The sequence below is a fragment of the Dryas octopetala genome, chromosome 6 (assembly GCF_963921425.1).
Source record: "Dryas octopetala chromosome 6, drDryOcto1.1, whole genome shotgun sequence".
NCBI classification, from domain to species: Eukaryota; Viridiplantae; Streptophyta; class Magnoliopsida; order Rosales; family Rosaceae; genus Dryas; species Dryas octopetala.
This window is the reverse complement of record NC_141371.1, coordinates 20,043,586-20,063,906: the sequence shown is the minus strand read 5'-3', so window position 1 is coordinate 20,063,906 and position 20,321 is coordinate 20,043,586. Positions and strand designations below refer to the sequence as shown.

General features: G+C 38.0%; 1 protein-coding gene across 1 annotated transcript; it reads right to left on the bottom strand.

The window, feature by feature from the left end:
- Positions 1-11,871: 11,871 nt before the first annotated feature.
- Positions 11,872-14,790, bottom strand: LOC147283125 (receptor-like protein EIX2). The gene has a single exon (XM_086248982.1). It carries the CDS (start codon positions 14,751-14,753, stop codon positions 11,973-11,975), a length of 2,781 nt encoding a protein of 926 aa, XP_086105108.1. The 5' UTR covers positions 14,754-14,790; the 3' UTR covers positions 11,872-11,972.
- Between the last annotated feature and the right edge of the window lie 5,531 nt (positions 14,791-20,321).

The window sequence follows — 20,321 nt, the reverse complement described above, 5'->3', positions numbered from 1 at the left end:
CATACAAGTCTCTCAGAAACTGGAACCCAACTATTTCTTGAGAAAGAGTGATAAGCAAAGTGGCTCGTCTACTCAATGCATCTGCCACTCGGTTCAAGGCTCCAGCCTTGTGTTTAATCACAAAAGGAAACTTTTGTAGAAAAGTGGCCCATCGGACATGCATTTTATTAACCTGCTTCTGACTATTAATAAATTTTAGGGCTTGGTGATCAGTATACAGCACAAACTCCCGTTGTATCAAGTAATGCTCCCACTGCTTCAAAGCTCTCACAACGGCATAGAACTCCTGGTCATAAGTACTCCATTTCTGCCGAGCTTCACTCAGTTTCTCACTGAAAAATGCTACTGGCCTCTTTTCTTGTGACAACACAGCACCGACTCCCACTCCACTAGCATCACATTCGACCTCGAATATCTTCTCAAAATTGGGAAGTGCCAACACTGGGGTAGTACAAAGTTTCTCCTTGATTAGAGCAAAACTTCTCTCCTGTTCTTCTCCCCAATGAAATCGGCCTTGCTTCAAACACTCAGTAATAGGAGCAGTAATAACACTAAAATTTCGCACAAACCTCCGATAAAATGTAGCTAACCCATGGAAACTTCTTACTTCACTCACTGTTTTTGGGGTGGGCCACTCCCTGATAGCTCGAATCTTCTCCTCATCCACATGAATTCCTTCCGCACTAATTACAAAACCCAGAAACAATAGCTTGCTGGTGAGGAAGGAGCACTTCTTCAAGTTGACAAAAAGCTGGTTGTCCTTTAGCACCATTAGAACCTGTCGCAAGTGAGCTAAGTGCTCCTCCTTGGTCTTGCTGTAGATAAGGATATCATCAAAATAAACTACAACAAATGAACCAATAAAAGGGCGTAGAACCTGATTCATGAGGCGCATAAAAGTACTCGGAGCATTAGACAAGCCGAATGGCATCACCAGCCACTCGTACAATCCATCCTTGTTTTTGAAAGCTGTCTTCCACTCATCCCCTGGTTTGATCCGAATTTGGTGGTAGCCACTGCGGAGATCAATCTTAGAGAACAACTTTGATCCATCTAGCACATCCAACATGTCATCCAGGCGCGGTATAGGGAACCGATATTTGATAGTGATCTTGTTGATCGCCCTACTGTCAACACACATGCGCCAGCTACCATCCTTCTTTGGAACTAACAAAACAGGCACTGCACACGGGCTCATACTCTCACGAATAAACCCTTTTTTCAACAGCTCTTCAATGTTCTCCTTCAATATCTCATTCTCTTTCGGGCTCATTCTGTAATGAGGAAGGTTGGGTAAACTAGCTCCTGGCACCAAGTCAATGTGGTGCTGTATATCTCTCATAGGAGGAAGTTGATCTGGCAGGTCATCAGAAACCAACTCTTGAAAATCACCCAAAATTTTGTGCACTTCTGTGGGAATCGTCGTCCCTTTTGTCTCGGCTGTCAGCAAACCTTTAACTACTAACGGATAAATTGCATGGGCCTCCTCTGCAGCTTTCACTAGTTCATGCTCACTGCTAGAAATAGCCAGAAAATTTGAACTCTCTATTCTTGGTCGTTCAGTCTTCCCTGTCTGACTTATTGGTGCCAGTGCAATCTTGTGAGAACCCCAAGCAAACAAGTAGACATTATCTCGACCTCTATGGGTGACATCAACGTCAAACTGCCATGGTCGACCCAAGAGAATATGACACGCATCCATATCAATGACATCACACAAAATTTCTTCTTTATAGTGCTTACCGATGGAGAGAGGAACTCGACAAACTTCGGTTACTTGCACTGAAGGGCCTTTCTTGACCCACCCTAGGGAATATGGGGCTGCATGCTTCTCTGTTGGTAACTGCAAATAATCCACCAGTCTTTTAGCTACAAAGTTTTCACAGCTGCCGCCATCCACAATCAGGTTGCAAACTTTGTTTCTAATGGAACAAAGTGAGCGGAATATGTTATGACGTTGCCCCTCCTGCTTGGGTGAAAAGAGAATTCGCTGCAAGACAAAATTAACATGTTCTCCGCCTTCCTCTTGAGCAAACTCAACCCCTTCATATTCATCTTCAAGTTGGGTTTCTTCAGTGTCATCCTCAAACCCCTCAGCTTCCGCAAGGTTTGCAGTTCGTCTTTCTGGACACACATTTGATCGATGACCCGGTTTATTGCATCTATAACATATGTCCGTTGTTGGTTTGGCATACGGATTCGACCTTTGGTTCTGAGCCCGAGTCTGGTTTCTATCTGGGAATCTGCTACCGCTCTCGGTGAGTTTGAAAGGTTGGCCCTGAACCTTTGGAGGGATCGCAGGGCTAGGTAGAATCCCCTTTCCTTTATCAGTAGTACCAGAGGTTGACACCTCTGGTATGTTCCTTCGATAGGTGTTATTCCCAAATCCAGGTCGTCTCTCCCTTTCCATGAGTTCGGCTTTCAAGGCCATATTGTGAGCCTCGTGAACGCTCCAGAGAGTTTGCAATCCAATTTTTTCTTGGATCGATGGCTTCAGACCACTCATATATCTTGCCACAGTTTGATGTTCCGACTCCGCCAGATTGTTGCGTTCTGCTAGTCGCAAAAACTCATCCGTATAATCCGCAACAGATCTCACACCTTGGGTACAGTTCAGATAGAGGCGGTAAAGATATTGCTCATAGTCCTGCGGTAGGAATCTATCCATCATTAATTGTTTCATCCTCCGCCAAGTTCTGACAGGATTTTTCCCTTGTCTGTTTCGACTTTTCTGTAACTGATCCCACCAAACAGCCGCGCTGGCTTTCAGACGGAAAGCAGCCATCCTCACCATCTTTCCCTCGGGAACCTCCATGATATCAAAGAACCTTTCCACTTCTGTAAGCCAATCAAGGAAATCCTCGACCTGCATATGTCCATTGAAATAGGGAATATCAGCTTTTAACCTGTAGTCATCAAAATTCTGGTTGTGGTTGTATCGCGGCCGTTCGTTATTGCGAATATTCGGAACTTCTTCTTCTTCATCGGATTCATCGTCACTCTCAGGTTGTTGTCGCCGGTTGTTACCACGGGCAAATCCCATGGCTTGTCTTCCGTCAACTGGTTGTTGTCTGGGATTACCCTGTCCGTTAGGGTTAGGGTTAGGGTTACCCTGAAGATTCAAACCCACTAACAACTGTCGAATCTGTTCAAGTTGAGTCGATAGCTGAGTAGTCTCCGTGGTTTGTTTGTTCACAGCCTCCCATAGGGCATCAAGTCCGCGATCTCCTTCTTTGGGATGATCACCCATCGAGCCAGGTAACTCCTTGCTCTGATACCACTTGACGCAGCGTAACACGCAATTAAGATATATTAGGGAAAACCAGCGTTAATCCCTAAGAAAGAATCTGGAATCCACCAGAGAAATGAGAGAAATCTCAAGGTTTTTCTGATTGAAAATAATAAAAACTGAAACTTACAAACAGCCAAAAGGTTCCTTAAATACGTTCAGAACCCTAGACGTTCGAAATTCAAAACGGAAATAAAAATGGAAATAAAGTGCAATTTAGGAAATTTATTTAAAAACACTAAATTGCTTATTTGAAGCCCTAAACGAAGGAATTTGGCCAAAATAGGCCCTCAGTCATCGCCTATGGCGATGACTTGAATTTGTCTCGTCGTTCCCTTCGAATCGGTATATCATGGGCCCATTTCTGACACTGGGCCGGGCTGAAGCTTGTTTCTTTTCTTGGGCTTCTGGCGGTCGAGTTGTTGCATGAACCGTTCTGCCATTTGTTCTACATCACAAACAAGAAAAACTCAAACCCTCGATCTTGCTCTCTTTTTCACCCTTTTTCAAATATATAATGATGTGTAGAAATAGTTGTGCCACATATGATTAAGGTATATTTAATTTCAAATAACATGGAGTTTGGGGCACAAATTTTGAGGCCTATAATTTTTTTCCTTATATTTTAAGTCAAATTCTCCACATCACAAGGAATGAAATACTCAATTTATCCCTGTGTATCACAATCTTTTAGATCCAATTTAATTGAATATTTCTGTAAAGGGGGTTAGATGCATAACTGACGATTATAATCTTCTTCCTTTTTTTCCTTTCCTCTTAAATTTGTATTTGTTATTACCCTATTTATTTGCAAACTATTTCCTGGCGACATGTCCAATTGCAAATGTCGAGCTCGCAGATGTGACCAGTGAAGTTATCGCAAACAACTCAAGTCCAATTGCAACAGTCTTGTTTCCCGTACAATCGATTGTCAATTTCTGACTTATTTCCTCTCCTTTTCAGTCTCGCCTCTCTTCTCTAAATTGAGTCTCTCACTCAGTCACTCTCGTCTCACTACATCCCTCCCTACCGCTAAGCGTTTTTAAAAATCTCATAAATTCGAATGATTTAAATTTTCTGACAAGTGTACCAACATAGGAAATACGAAAACAAACAAATAAGATTTTGCCGAAATTTCAATATCACTAAAGAAAAAAAATTAGCTTAGCCCATCTCATTTTCAAATCCTGGCTTCGTCCCTAGCTCAAAATCTTGGGTTCGCCTGAAGAACCTAACCATTGCCACTCGACCTATAAGATAATTTGTGCAGTAAATGATTTAGAATTTAGATGATATATAATGCAGAGTAATGCTAGATGACAACATAGTTAGTCCACATTATCAAACCACTTGTTACGCTATTGACTAGTTGGTAATAGACACAACACTTATCATAACAGTCTATCAAATATATGGTTTGCTAATGTACACTACAAGAAAAATATATTTGGGCGACGAAACTTTGGGAGAAGAACCAAAATTCGTCGCCCAAAGCAACATTCGGCGACGAACCAGAAACGTTGTCGCCTAATCCCATCCAAGTTTGGGCTTCGTCGCCCAAGATAACTTTGGGCGACGAATACAATTTTCCTCGCCTAAAGACACTTTGGGCGACGAAAATATGTCGTTGCCTAAAACAAACGCAAAAACGATAGTTGATTCATACGTTGGGCGACGAATACGTAAGTTCCTCGCCCAAAGTGACTTTGGGCGATGAACATAAAATTTCCTCGCCTAAAACGACTTTGGGCGACGAACTATTTCGTCGCCCAAGGCGATTTTAAGCGAGGAAGGTGTCTCTTCATCGCCCAAAGTCACTTTGGGCGAGGAACTTACGTATTCGTCGCCCAATCTATGGGCGAGGAACATGCATATTTCTCGCCCAAAGTCTCATTGCCTTTTTTTTTTGTACAATTTTATGTAGGTTATATTCATATAATGCGATCGTGTTTCCATTAATCCAAACCGTTCAATTTTTAATTCCTCACTCAATGATCATCATTGCAAAAAATTAGCTCAATCAAAGATGTAAAAGTTACGTAACGGTGCTCGAATTTATGAACGATCGTGAATTTTCTAATACTAATCGATCGAGTAGATCAATTCCGATTTGGTCGATTTTTTGCAGGGATGATCTTTTAGTATAAACGAATAAAATGAACGGCTCCAATTGTTGAAATCACATTGTAGTCTTCACAATTGTTGAATCGACAAAGTTTCAACGAAAAAGCTAATAGAATTATACTCTTCAAGTGTATTTGTATGTAGAAACTCACTTTTCTATTGTGTTTTTAACAATCCGAACCGATCATTTCTTAGTGCCCCACTCAAAGATCATCCATGCAAAAAATTATCTCAATCGGAGATGTAGAAGTTAGGTTTGGCGTTTAGGGTGTATAAATGATCGTGATTCTTATAATAATAATTGAACGGGTATATGAACTCTGATTTGACCGATTTTTTGCAGGGATGATCTTTGAGTATCAACATAGATGATGAACGGCTCTGATCGTTGTAATCACGTTATGGTCTTCACAATTATTGAAATGACAAGATTTCAATGAAAGAGTTAATGAAATTTTATTCTTCAAATATATAAACCGTTCATTTATATATATATAATCTCATATATTGATCGTGTTTTCAACGATCCGAACCGTTCATTTATTAGTTTCCCACTCAAAGATCATTTATGCAAAAAATTAGCTCAATCAAAGTTTTAGAAGTTAAGTATCGGAGATCGAACTTATGAACAATCATGATTTTAATAATGATAATCGAATGGCTAGATGAATTCCGATTTGACCGATTTTTTGTAGGGATAATCTTTTAGTGAGGGACTAATAAATGAACGGTTCGGATCGATAAAATTAATAAATTGATTATATAAAATTAACAACATAATTGATTATGTAAAATTAACAACATACTTAGTTATTTAAAATTAATTATTCGGACAGCTTTTAGGTGACGAAATGGGAAAGTCGTCACCCAAGACTCTTTTGGGCGACGGAATTCCTCCTTCCTCACCCAAAAGTTGAAAAATTGGGCGGTATTAAGCCCGCCATATATTTTAATTTTTGGGCGACGAACCTAAGTTCGTCGCCCAAGTTGTTCTTAGGCAAGGAGATTATTAGTTCGTCGCCCAAGAACGTTTTGGGCGACGAAAATGATTCGTTGCCTAAGATTCTCAAAATTTTAAACCTACTTTCTTTTCTTCTTCTTCTTCTTTTGTTTCCTTTCTCTGTTTTCTCTCATCTCTCTGTTTTCTCTCCCAGCCCCAGCCCCGCCCATCCCCGCCCAGCCCCAGCCTCAGGCCGCCCATCCCCGCTGATCCCCTCCCAGCCCCAGCCCCAGGCCCGCCCATCCCCACCGATCCCCACAGAAACCCCGATCCCCGCCCAGCTCTAGCCCCGCCGTCGCTTCGCCTCCCCTCGTCGCCGCTTCGCCCATCCCCGCCGATCGCCCACAGAAAACTCTCTCTCCCGATCTCTCACCCCCTCTTCTTTCTCTCTCCCCGAAACCCACCCCCTCCTCTTTCTCTCTCCCCGAAACCCTCCTCGGCTTCCTCTTTCTCTCTCCTTCCCCTCTCCCTGCCGCCTCCCTCGATTCCCATTCCTATCCCCACTAGCAACCCCCACCCCGACCAGCAACCCCACCGAACCCAGCTGCAGCAAACCCACCCGATTGTGGGTTTTTGGTGGGTTTTTTTTTTATTTTTATTTGGGTGTTTTTTGTTTTTCTGTTTTCTGTGTTTTCTGCTCATTAGCTTTAGTTTTTTTTTCAGAGGGATCAAGTGCAGGTGGCCAGGGGAATAGTAATACCCAGGGAAATTTTTCAGGTCAGACTTAAGACTCAATCGCTCCTTTAATGTTATTTGGCTGGTGTTTTTAATTTTTTGTTCTTAAATTTGTTTATTGGTGTTGAATAAATTAGTTTAATTCTGATCATTGTTCTTAGGGAAATTAGTTTGCTGATATTTTCTTATGCTAGATAACAAATTAGTTTTCATATAAAATTAGTTAGTTTTATATGTTTTTTAATTATAAAATTTATTAGGTAGTTTGTATGTAGATTAGTTAGTTTGTTAGTTTTTAAATATAAAATTTAGTTTAATTACAAAATGTAGATTAATTAGTTTGAGAAATATAATTTAGTTATAAGGTGGAAGGCAATGGAGTCAGCTCCCAATGATGTAGTTCAACCATCCTCGAGTACTGGGAGCCCCTCTATGCCACGGAGGGCCCGTCGATCTCACCGCTCTAGTCAGGTCACCGCTTCCGCTTCCACTTCCGCTTCTGCTTCATCTACTGCGACGTCATCCACTGCAACGAGGGGACCATGTAGTGGGTTGAAGTCCTCTCGGATCGTGCGCAGTATTGGGGCGTGGATTCCAGTCATGTGTGTGCAAAACGGCCGACGACCGTTAGATCCTAACGTTGACAGTTTGTTCTCGCACGATGTAGGGGCTATTATCCGTGCCGAGTGTGCCATGGTTGCAACCACTTGGAAAAAATTGCCGGCAGAGATTCAACACAAAGTGATCCGCTCCATCTCAGTGAGTATATAGCTCAATAATTAATTCAAAACGATAAATTTGATCATTCATAACAATCTAATATTTTTTTCAGGTTAACTTTGACATTCAGATGGATGATCCCCTCACCGTCACGTACATGACAGATTTACTCATCAAGTCCAACAGGCAGTGGAAGCACGAACTACACGTGCATTTCAACAGAAATCGGAAAGGGAAGCCGTTTAACCATCATAGTGGTCCAACGCCCATCTCATATCGAGTGGAGTGGCGACGTCGGGTACATCATTATTTAATTTAATACACATATATTCTTTAATATTGTTTGGGTCTTTGACAAAATTATTTTCTTTTTCAGCGTGGGTCGCAATTCCCGGAGATAGACACTTTCTGGGATATCTATGTTCATCCCGGTTGTGATGCGGCCAAGGCAAAACATGTTAGTTTTTTATATTTTAATTTTTTTCACAATTTTTTATATTTATTTTTCTAATTGGTTACTTGTATATATAACATTTTGAAGAATGAGATGGTGGCCAACTCGAGAATATATTTGGAGAGCTTGGCCGAGCAGCACCCTCCGGGTACTTCGTTGGAGTCGATTCCAGTACCCGATCCCGATGTCGGACTTCGTATTATGATAGACTCATTGGGTGTTAGGCCCGGTAAGGAAATATGCGGCATGGGATATGGGTGGATTCGTGATGTTCGATCCTCGACTACGTAGTCTAAAAATATGGTCCTAGATGCATAATTCAAACAAATTAGAAGGGCAAGTTCTGATGAAGGTTTGGAACCCAACAATTGAGAAGCACAACCTTTGGGAGATGAGATCTCCTTATCCATGCCCACCATGTTATGATGGAGCTTCATCACAGACAATTCTGTATCTAAGCCATGCTTTGATTTTTCGTTAGCAGACACAGCACCCTCTGCCTCTTGTCTATCGATTTGTGAAGCAAGCTTCCCTAACTTCTCTAAATTCTTGTTAATTTAGTCCTTCAGTTTCTTGTTCTTTCCCTTTCTGAAAATGGTCGTATAGATAGAAAGTAGGGACAAATTCCATGCTTCGAAATTTGACGGTTTATCTTCCCTCCCCTGTTTTTGTCAGTGAAGTTATGGGCAAGCTAGCTATTTTACTGTATCTGCCGTTAACCATTTGTAATTTAAAGGATCAGTTGTTTTTTAAAGTTACTTTAAAGGATCAGTTAAAATCGGTAGAAGTAAAATAGGTCATAGAACTACCAACCAAAGCAACCAGTGCATAAAATAGGTCAAGTTGTGATGTAATTAACGTAAACATTCAACAATTACACCATAAATGCTCTGTAGTATTGTTTAGTAAGAGTGAAAAACCATTTCCTCTATATGTTGTTCAACTGTACGTTGGTGGTATCACCCCATTTGTACTACAATTCTCTTTTAGTGGAGGTCCACAAAGGTTAGTGCATACAATTCAATTCTTCACAAGTATCTGATCTCATATTTTCAAGAGAAATCCACATTCACTATCGCTAATTTACAATTTATTATTCCATAGACTCCAATCAATGTCTGGAAATGTCCGTGACTAGATTAAAGCTTCGTGGAGAGCAAGAGAAAAGAACCGAACACATTAAATACAGGGTGAGTTTTATCTTATCACAACACAACATGTTAAATCAAGTGGGTGTGGGACTGGGGCCAGAAAAAAAATTTGAGTGTAAAATTTGGGTCACTGATACAGATAGTCAACCATGCATGTACTTTTTAAAATTTTCAATTTGGTTCCTATAGTTACAATTTGAACAATATATGTTTAATCCTGTATTTATCAATTAGAGGAAGGATGATTTAGGTGCAAAAGTGATCCCATGTGAACTTGAGATCAAATTCGGAGGCATGTGCATGCTTTTTTCCATCCGGTCAAGTTGTGGTGGTGGATGGAGGGAACATTGGTGTGTTGAAAGATATTTGTTTTGTTAAACGTGATAGAAACACCAACCGCACGCACTCTACAAGGTGTGATTTTGAACTGCCTACTCTATTATGAGTTGAACCCAGCATATCCTCCTTCTACTACTGTGCACAAGCGGTGAAATATATAAGGTTGGTTGACATTATTCAAATTGAACGAAAGAACCAAATTGAAATTTTCAGCAAATTTGTACATCAGCCAACTTATCCAAAAAACAGAAATTGTTATTTTGACAAATGAGTTTTCATATAGATTACCATGCTTTGTGAATTGTAGTTAAGGAGCAAAATGGATGAGGAAATGTTGCTGAGGAAAATGTCATAAATGATCAGACACTTCATGAAGTTGCTGTGCGTGTGGTCAAAGGGATTGATCCTACAGGTTTGAGAGTGTGCAACTTAAATTCATTTTCAGCATATCAGCAAAGGAACCTCTTAACACGTACTATGAATGATATATTAGAAGAAGTTACAATATAAGCAGCACAATTATGCTGCTCCCAACAAGGATAAACTGAGCATGTTGTAGAAGTGTTACGGAAGCAACTTGAAAAACATCCATGGAAGACAGGAAGGACATGAAGCAAACCATACTTTTGGAAAAATTACTGGACAAAAAAAATTATTGTCACCATTAGCAAACAATTAGATTGTTCAACAAGCTAGGTTGTGTAGCTAAACATTTTGACTATATCTGTTTTCTTTAATAGGGCCATACCTGATAGGACCGTTGACCAAAATAGCGATACAAAAGACCAAGTTGAGCTTGCTAGGGAATCTCCTGCAATTGATGCAGCCAGTGACTGTGTGCGTGATGAGAATCAAAGTATGCCTTTTGTGAAGTGCTCACCAGTTTGGAAAACAATTGAATCTTTAGAAGTTTTCAGAATAATGCCACAAAAGCCACATTTTTGTCCTTTCAGAATAATCGGCAGGGATTTGCTATTGGCAATATGGTAACATTCTCTAGTTTGGTGGAGAAGGTATCCACGCTGCATTTTGATGACCCAAGAAATGTTTTTGATAGCATTTTGGAGAGTCTTCTAGACTTGGAAAAGTATGGATTCAATGTTACTGTTCTACATGGGCGTGTGAATGAATTGTTGTCTATTAAAGATAGGAAAGGACGGTTTCAGGGCGAGTCAAAAGATGCTGAATGTAAGATAGCGAAGCATACTCATGAGAAAACAAAATTTGTAGAAGAGGCTGATTGTATTGCTAAGAAAATAATTGAGTTACAGGAGAAGCATGCATCAATCAAGTCAGAAATGGAGGCTAAAGATCTTGAGATTTCTAGGTTGCAGTTGCTTGTGGATGATATCAATAAAGGCATTCAGAGTGCCCGGACAGATTTTGAAAAGCTAGCTTTCGCTCCGTTGAAATAGACCTGAGTTTTACCCAATTTGCTTAACACCCTTGGATGGGTGGCGCACAACCCTTAGTGAAAGTTGTTAGATTTGCTCCTCAGAGTAGGGATGTCAAGCTTAGGTATCAGTTTGGACACAAATTTGTGCTTTGTACAATTTTTTATAGTATCTAGTCTTGAGTTGGATGGTTAGAGAATAATATTGTATTCGCTTGTTGTCTGGATTCTTGCGAAATGGAAAATGCTGGTTTCTCTTTTTTCTTCGATTTCCATTTGTGAAAACATACTTGGGAGTATGGTGGAATAAAACCAAATTTTCCCAATCATATTATTAGCATGTTATCAATGTAGAAATTTTATCATTTCTTCTCAGGCCATGAAAAATTTCTTCCGTTCATGCGAATTCAGCTTAAAGGATTTTGTGATCTGCTCAAGCATAGCCATAATAACATAAAGAGATGCTTTTATCATTTTACAGAAGTCTCACTTTGAATCTAGAAATACAACTATGAAGAGTTATATTAATGCATGCCTTGATCTTCCCTGTCACTATGAAGAGTTACTTATTTATAAATTAGTAAATTTTACAATTTCATAAATTAGTAAAGTGAGACTTGAAGTTATTTCAGTGGCAAATCTTGCAATTTCATAAGGGATGGAAAAAAGTGTGAAAAAGCTTTATTTTTAAAATATTATTTCTTTTAACACAATTAAAACATGACAACAAAAGGGTAACCTTGGGTACAATAAAATACAATGCACATTTCCTTTTAGCAAGCCCAAACACAACAAGCTCACTCTATATGCAGAAGCACAAAAACTAGCTAAATATGTTCAACAATTACACCATAAAGTTTACGTACTATGTTATTAAGGATTCGTGAAAGAGCAACGCTCCATGGCATGTTTACTAGCAGCGAACCAAGTATACTCCAAAACCCGAACGCGAATCCAAGTCCCAAGCTGAGGTAGAACCACTTGTCTTCAAGTAAATGATATCCTCTGTGTTCCCCAATTGTTGGTGGTATCACCCTATTTGCACTGCAATTCTGGTTCAGCGGAGGTCCGCAAAGGTTATTGCCAATAAAACTAAACTGATCAAAGCTTTGAATCTGGGTGCTTTCTGGAATGTGACCCGTCAAATTGTTGTAGGACAAGTTCAAGTGACTGAGAAATGTCAAACTCGCCAAGCTTTGAGGAATTTCACCAGAAAGTTGGTTTCTCGACAAATCAAGAGATTCTAAATTTCTCATGTTACTGATGTTTGAAGGGATTCTCCCAGCCAAAAGATTATTTGATAAATTCAAAGTTTGCAAGCCAATGAGGCTGGTCAGTTCCTCAGGGATCTCCCCAATTATGCTGTTGTTTGAAAGATCAATGCTTGTAACCAAATACAACGTTTTTTCATACTCCACTTCTCTGCCTTTTGTCACTAAGATCGCATTCTCCATGTACAGGTCCCCCAAATAACTGCTCGTAATATAAATGGAATAGTTGGAGTTTGACAAGGTGGCCATGGCACTGAACTTGTGGAAGCACTTTGGAATTATTCCTGACAAATTGTTATATGCAAGGTCCAAGATTTGGAGATAACCGAGATCACAGAGTTCGTAAGGAATGTCACCTTGAAGCTTATTTGAACGAAAGTCAAGAACCATCAAAATTGAAAGGCTTTTCCCTATCCATGTTGGTAAGTTTCCGACAAGTTCATTTCCACCAAGCTCAAGAACAGACAATTGGGTACAGTTCTGCAGGGATAGTGGTAATTTTCCAGATAGGTGATTATTGCGCAAGTGCAATGATTCAAGGAATTGCAAATATCCCATGGAGCTTGGAATATTCCCAGTGAAGCTGTTGTTTTCTAAATTTACGACTCTCAAGTTTGTCCAATTCATCCAACAATCCGGAATTTTTCCAGAGAGAAGATTGTGTCCAAGACGGAGGAGTAGTAGTTGTTTTGGTCCATCCATCTGATCACAAAAGAAGTGGAACACTGATCCAGAAAATGATGATTTGGAAAGGTCTAGGATTCGTACTGAAGAGGAAACAAGAGGTAAGGAACCGTTGAACTGGTTAGAGCTTAGATCAATCGTTTGAGCAACTATTTTATTTTGAATCTCCCCATACAATTGATTGTGTGAGAGATTCAGATAACTTAAATCGGAAGATAAGTTCCACAGCCAAGTCGGAATGGTATCTGAAATTCCTGTACTGGATAAACTTAACATCTCTAAGTTTGTTTGTCTCCGAAGCCAGGTAGGAAATTCATGCCCCAAATGACAATTATCTAAAAGTAAGTGTCGAAGTTGAAAAGGAGGAAGCCAATCTCCACTAGTTTTCAGGGTCAATGAGTTTCCATTTGCAAACAAGGACTCCAATCTTGTAAGATTAGTAAAATGAACTTCAGATACTACACCTTCAAATGAATTTTTAGAAATATCTAATGACAACAACATTTCCAGTTGACCAATCGTTTCTGGAAGAGTTCCACTAAACTGATTGTTAGAAAAGTCTAATTCTTCTAAGCATGATAGATTTCCTAGGGAGACTGGAATGAGACCTGATATTGAATTACCAGAAAGAAAAAGGGAGGTTAAATTTTTCAAATTTCCTACCTGCTCTGTTAGATGACCTGAAAGATTATTATACCCTAATGACAATGACTTTATTTGAGGACCTGAACTACAAATAGACAAACTTTCAAACATTTCTGATACATTTCCGCTGAAATCATTCAAAGACAGATCAAGATGCATCAACTCACAAAGATTTACAACTGGAAAATCAGTGATAGGAATTGGACCATGGAAACCACAATAATAGAGATCAAGAGAAACTAGATTTCTAAGACCAAAAAACCAACTGGGCATCAAAGAAGCAAAGTTGTTGTAAGAAAGATCGATGACGACAAGTGAAGTAAAATTAATGATAGGAAGAGGGGGAATGTGATGAAGTCCACAGTAGGACATACGCAACTCTACCAAAGAGGGGAGCATGTTTTTTACTTGCAACCAATGATCAGATGCTTTGCTAAGATTGACATAACTCATGTCCAGGTGTTCCAAGTGAGAAAGACCAGAAATCCATTGGAGGTTTTCAACCTCCAAATTATAGTTATCAAGACGCAGATCGCGTAGACTTGAGAGATTTCCCAGTTGATGAGGAATTGTTCCACCAAACTCTGCTTCTGAGAGGTTAAGATATCTTAGACTTTTCAGAGAACCAAAGAATCTAGGAATTTGTATTCCTTCAAAATCATTGTAGCTTAGGTCCAAGTAGCTGAGATGCTTTAAATTGAGAAGAGAAGGATTTATCTTACCACCCAACCAAGAGTTTGAATAAAAAGAATTAAGGTGGAGCTCGCGAATGTGACCGGTGAAGTTATCGCAGACAACTCCAGTCCAATTGCAGCAGTCTTCTTGACCAACCCATGATGAAAGTTGATTTCCAGTATCATTAAGATCTTGCTTGAACATGAGAAGCGCTTGTTTTTCACTTTCGTTGCAAGGCCCACCCAGACTTCCATTACATAAGCCAATACTAAAAATAATGGTTGCAATAGTCAGAAACCTGACAAGTAAAACAGCTCTCATGGTTCTCCCCATAAAGTTTAAATTGTATAAAGTAGGTTATGCGTAAGAGCAATGAACCATCAAGAGCAGTGCTAACCTATATATAGATATATACTACGGACGGCCCTATATATTATTGCAGCCCCACTTTTTCTAAATCCATCCTCTACGGCACGTCTGACAAATTTCTTGACTAAGAGTTATAGGTCCGTCAAGAGAATAGAACCAAAAAAAAAATAAGAGTATCACTTTTTCTAAGTCCGCCTCCATCAATGTCCGAAAAAGTCCTTGACAAAGTAAAAGCTTCGTGGAAAGCAAGAGAAAAAAACACGATACATTAAATACAGGATTTATATGTTTTGCTTTAACTATATGAAAGTTATTCTACTTTAATTATTAGGTAGACTCGTTGCTCTGTGTCGGTGGACTTCCACTAGACTAGCTGTAATGCTTTTCTAAGAAAATATCAATACATCAGAAAAGTGTGGCAATTAATCAATTCTGCTTCCTTTGGTCTTTTACTGTTTTCAGCTTTTGTGTGTTGCTGGAAATTCTAGATAGCTTGCAGGTATAAGGATTCAATTCCAACACCTCTGCCTCTTCTCTATCGATTTGTGAAGCAAGCTTCTCTAACTTCTCTATGTTAATTTACTAAATTTAGTCCTCCAGTTTCTTGTTCTTTCTATTTCATGTCATTTAAAATATTAAATACTGTTAAATACATGTGGCAAATAATTTTTTACATAAATTTTTAAAAAGACTAATTTAACCTTTCTTAACATTATAAAAAACTTGAATTAAATTACAAAATAAAAAGATTTTAAATAATATTTCATAAAATTGGATAAATCAAAAGAAGAAGAAGGCGTTTGACTGATAATTTCAAAGGTGGTTGTTTATTTATACTTTTTTTTTTTTGGGTAATATATGTTAGGGTGCCTCAAAATTTGTGATTTTGAGCCTCAAATGTGCCTCAAAGCCATGTAATTTAAAACCAATTATATTTTGAAAAGTGTTAAGGTGCCTTAATAAAAGGTGTGACATTAAATATTAATTTTATTAAATACATGTCATAATCCACTTGCCACATCAGCTTTATCAAAGTAAATTAATACTCAAAATCATTGTTGTTCAATAGCCGAAACCATCATTCAGAGCTAACTACTTAGAAAAACATCAACAAAACAAACAAACAAACTCCGTTGGAATTGCTTACCAAATCTCCTGATGCCATGATCAAAGCTTGTGTTCTCTTTCCTCTGGATACTCAAACAAGAAAAACTCAGACCCTCTTGCTCTCTTTTTCACCCTTTTTCTTTCTTAATTTAGATTTTATTTATTAATAGGAACAGGTTTTTCAACCTTTCTAATAAATTTATAAAAAAAAGATTACAATCCCAAATTAAAAAATCTATTACTTATTTTTTACAAGGAAACAAATTCAGCCCCAAATGTAGAACTCTAAAATTTCATATATTAAGTCTGTCTTTAGTCCAATATCCTTCAGAACTAGTTTATTTCATAATTTGTATTTAATTAGAATTGATCATTATTATATGCTGCAACTTGAATGCTAGACTTGTTCTGGAAGGCAATATCAACATATAGCTATTTGATTTGAGTTTGGCTATGTGGGTAGGCATCAAGAACAAGTTGGATTTTGGCAATATTCTGTATGGCTTGATCTCATGAATCTTATAGTGAGATCGACATAGCAATTTCAACTAAAAAAAATTATGATGAGAACGTGAAAACAAAGAAAGTAAAACGAACGTGAAAAAAATGATGGTGCAGAGGCTTAAATCTAAATCTTGCGATGAGAACTTTAATCCAAAAATTGTGATAAAAATTTGATTTTAGAAATCATGAACTTTGAACATGATCGAATTAGAACGAGAGAAGGAGCAGGTGCCGTTGCAACTTGCAAAGAAGAAACATGGGGATAATAAATTTATTGCAAACAAAAAAAAAATAGTTGGATTTGGAATTTGTAAGATGGTCTTTCACAAAAAAGCTGTTAATAAAATGTGTAGAAATAGTTGTGCCACATATGATTAAGGTATATTTAATTTCAAATGACATGGAGTTTGAGGCACAAATTTTGAGGCTTATAATCTTTTCTCTTATATTTTAAGTTAAATTCTCTATATCACACAAGAATGAAATATCCAATTTATCTATGTGTGTCAAATTCTTTTATATCCAATTTAATTGAATATTTCTGTAAAGCGGATTAGATACATAACTGACAATTGTAATCTTCTTCCTTTCTTTCCTTTCCTCTTAAATTTGTATTTGTTATTACCTCTATTTATTTGCAAACTTTTTCCTGGTTGTATGTCCAATTGCAAATGTCGAGCTAGCGAACGTGACCCGTGAAGTTATCCAAACAACTCCAGTCATTATTTTAGAGGAATTCAATTCTCTCTTTTTTTTTTTTCATTATACGTCACATTAGTAAACATGCCATAAAAGTAATGGTTGCAAGAGTTTAAATTATATAAAGTAGGTGATGCGTATGAGCAATGAACCATATATCAAGAGCAGTGCTACCCTATATATACTAGGGAGGGCCCATTTATTATTGCAGGCCCAGTTTTTCTAAATCCATCCTCTACGGCAGGTTTGAAAAATTTCTTGAGTAGAATAGAAACAAAAATAAGAGTATCACTTTTTCTAAGTCCACCTCCATATATCAATGTCTGGAAAAGTCCTTGACAAGGTTAAAGTTTGGTGGAGAGCAAGAGAAAAAAACACAACACATTAAATACAGGGTGACTTTTATCATATCACAACACAACATGTTCAATCAAGTGGCTGTGGGACTGGGACCAGAAAGAAAATTTGAGTGGAAAATTTGGGGTCAATGATACAGATAGTCAAGTAGGGCAATTTTCTATTTGCAAGGCAAATTTAAGTTTTCTTTCCAGTTTGCTTGGAAGTGGCACTTGTTGCATTTGGATAATCTTGCCAAGAGCCATTGCTTATTGCAGCCTCACTTTTTCTAAACCCATCCCCTACGGCAGGGTAGACAAATTTCTTGACAATGTTATAGGTTCATCAAGAGAAAAGACAAATAAATAAGAGCATCACTTTTTCTATGTCCATCTCCATCAATGGCAGACAAAGTTCTTAATTTCTGAGTCAAAGTTCTTATCTTATCACAATACAACTTGGGGTCACTGATACTGATAGTAAAATAGTACAATTTTCTGTTGAAAGGTAAATTTAAATTCTGTTTCCAGTTTTGCTTGGAAGTGCCACTTGTTGTGTTTGGACGATCTTGCCAAGAAGCTTGCCATCAGCTAGCTTCTTAAGGTGCTCAGAATCTTGGGTTCGCCTAAAGAGTATTATAACAATGATTGTCACAAACAGCCCTGTCATGCATATAAGATAATTCAAGTAGGAAAAGATTTACAATTCTAATTAAAATTAAGATGATGTTTAATGCAGACTAATGCTAGATGAATACATTTTTGGTCCGAATTATCAAACCACTTGTTACACCATTGACTAGTTGGTAATCGACACAACACTAATTATCATATCGATCAGTCTTATCACATAATGTGGTTCATTAACGTAGTCTAAAAATATGGTCCTATATAGATGCATAATTCAAAGAAATAAGAAGGGAAAGTGCTTGAAGTGATGGAGGTTTGGAACCCAACCTTTGAGTCTCTCTCTCTCTCTCTCTCTCTCTCTCTCTCTCTCTCCCCTTCCCTCCCAACTTATTTAGAGAAAACACCCAGATCTGGGTTTTCGAATTTTTTTGTTTGTTTTCAGATTTGGGTTGGGAGAGGACGGGAGATAGATAGATAGAGAGAAGAGATGATGGGTCGTTGGCCGGTGAGGGAGGTCGCTCTCCATGGCTGCTGCAGGAAGAAGGTGGACAACCAGTTTTAGTCCACATTAACGAACCATTTGTTATGTATGCTTTTATCCATACCGTCATACTCGGTTTTATTGGTCTATGCCTCTCTTGTTGTGTTTGTATATTGGGAGTTCATGTTGCTCTAACACTAATTTTTTTTATTGCCGATCTAAAATTAATTCAAAATTACATATTATCTCCAATTCATTTACAATTATAATCATTTTTCTTTTACATCAAAGGGATCAAATTTTATACATATATTAATCTAAAGTCATGACTCTGGTCAATCTCACCTATAATACTGTTTGAAATGATTGTATCAGGGTCTTGAGTTTGAGGCCTCCTGATATAATTAGTTGTGTTTTTGTTTTATTGGATTCCGCCCCAAACTCACCAAGTATAAAAGAGAAATATCATTTCATCCACTCAAGTATGAATAAATCTTTAAATCAGAAAATTTGAAAAAAATAGTCATTTTGTATCATTTAAAGACTTTTAGTCCTTTTGTTACAGTATTAAAAACGGGTTAGAATGAAATATCCATTTTCTCCACACACACAAGAATGAAATATCCAATTTATCCATTAGTGTTAAAATCTTTTAGATCCAATTTAATTGAATATTTCTGTAAAGCGGGTTAGATACATAACTGACAATTGTAATCTTCTTCCTTTCTTTCCTTTCCTCTTAAATTTGTATTTGTTATTACCTATATTCATTTGCAAACTTTTTCCTAACTGTATGTCCAATTGCAAATGTTGAGCTAGTGAATGTGACCGGTGAAGTTATCGCAGACAAGTCCAGTCCAATTGCAACAGTCTCCTTCTCCAACCCATGATGAAAGTAGAATTGCAGAATCATTAAGAACTTGTTTGACCATGAGAAGTGCTTGCTTTTCAGTTTCTTTGCAAGGCACACCCAGATTTCTATTGCATAAGCCAATATTAATGACATGCTCACTAATCCGTAATCGAAATCCAATTCCTCCAAAATAAGGAGTGAGATTCCAATTATGGATGGCTCATGTGTTTACTAATCATATGGGAATAAAAACACAATTGGGGCCCACATGATATCAGAAATTCAATTCCTTATTTTGGAGGAATTGGATTCATGGGTGGGGGATAGTATTCTCATTCCTAATTTTGGACGAATTCAATTCCTTATTTTTTTTTCCCATTATATCCTCACATTAGTAAACATGCCATAAAAGTAATGATTGCAATAGTTTAAATTGTATAAAGAAGGTGATGTGTATGAGCAATGAACCATATATCAAGAGCAGTGCTAGCCTATATGTACTAGGGAGGACCCTATATATTATTGCAGCCCCACTTTTTCTAAATCCATCCTCTACGGCAGGTCTGAAAAATTTCTTGACTAGCTAGAATAGTAACAAAAATAAGAGTATCACTTTTTCTAAGTCCACCTCAATATATCAATGTCTGGAAAAGTCCTTGACAAGGTTAAAGTTTGGTGGAGAGCAAGAGAAAAATACACAACACATTAAATACAGGGTGACTTTTATCATATCACAACACAACATGTTCAATCAAGTGGCTGTGGGACTGGGGCCAGAAAGAAAATTTGAGTGGAAAATTTGGGGTCAATGATACAGATAGTCAAGTAGGGCAATTTTCTATTTGCAAGGCAAATTTAAGTTTTCTTTCCAGTTTGCTTGGAAGTGGCACTTGTTGCATTTGGATAATCTTGCCAAGAGCCAT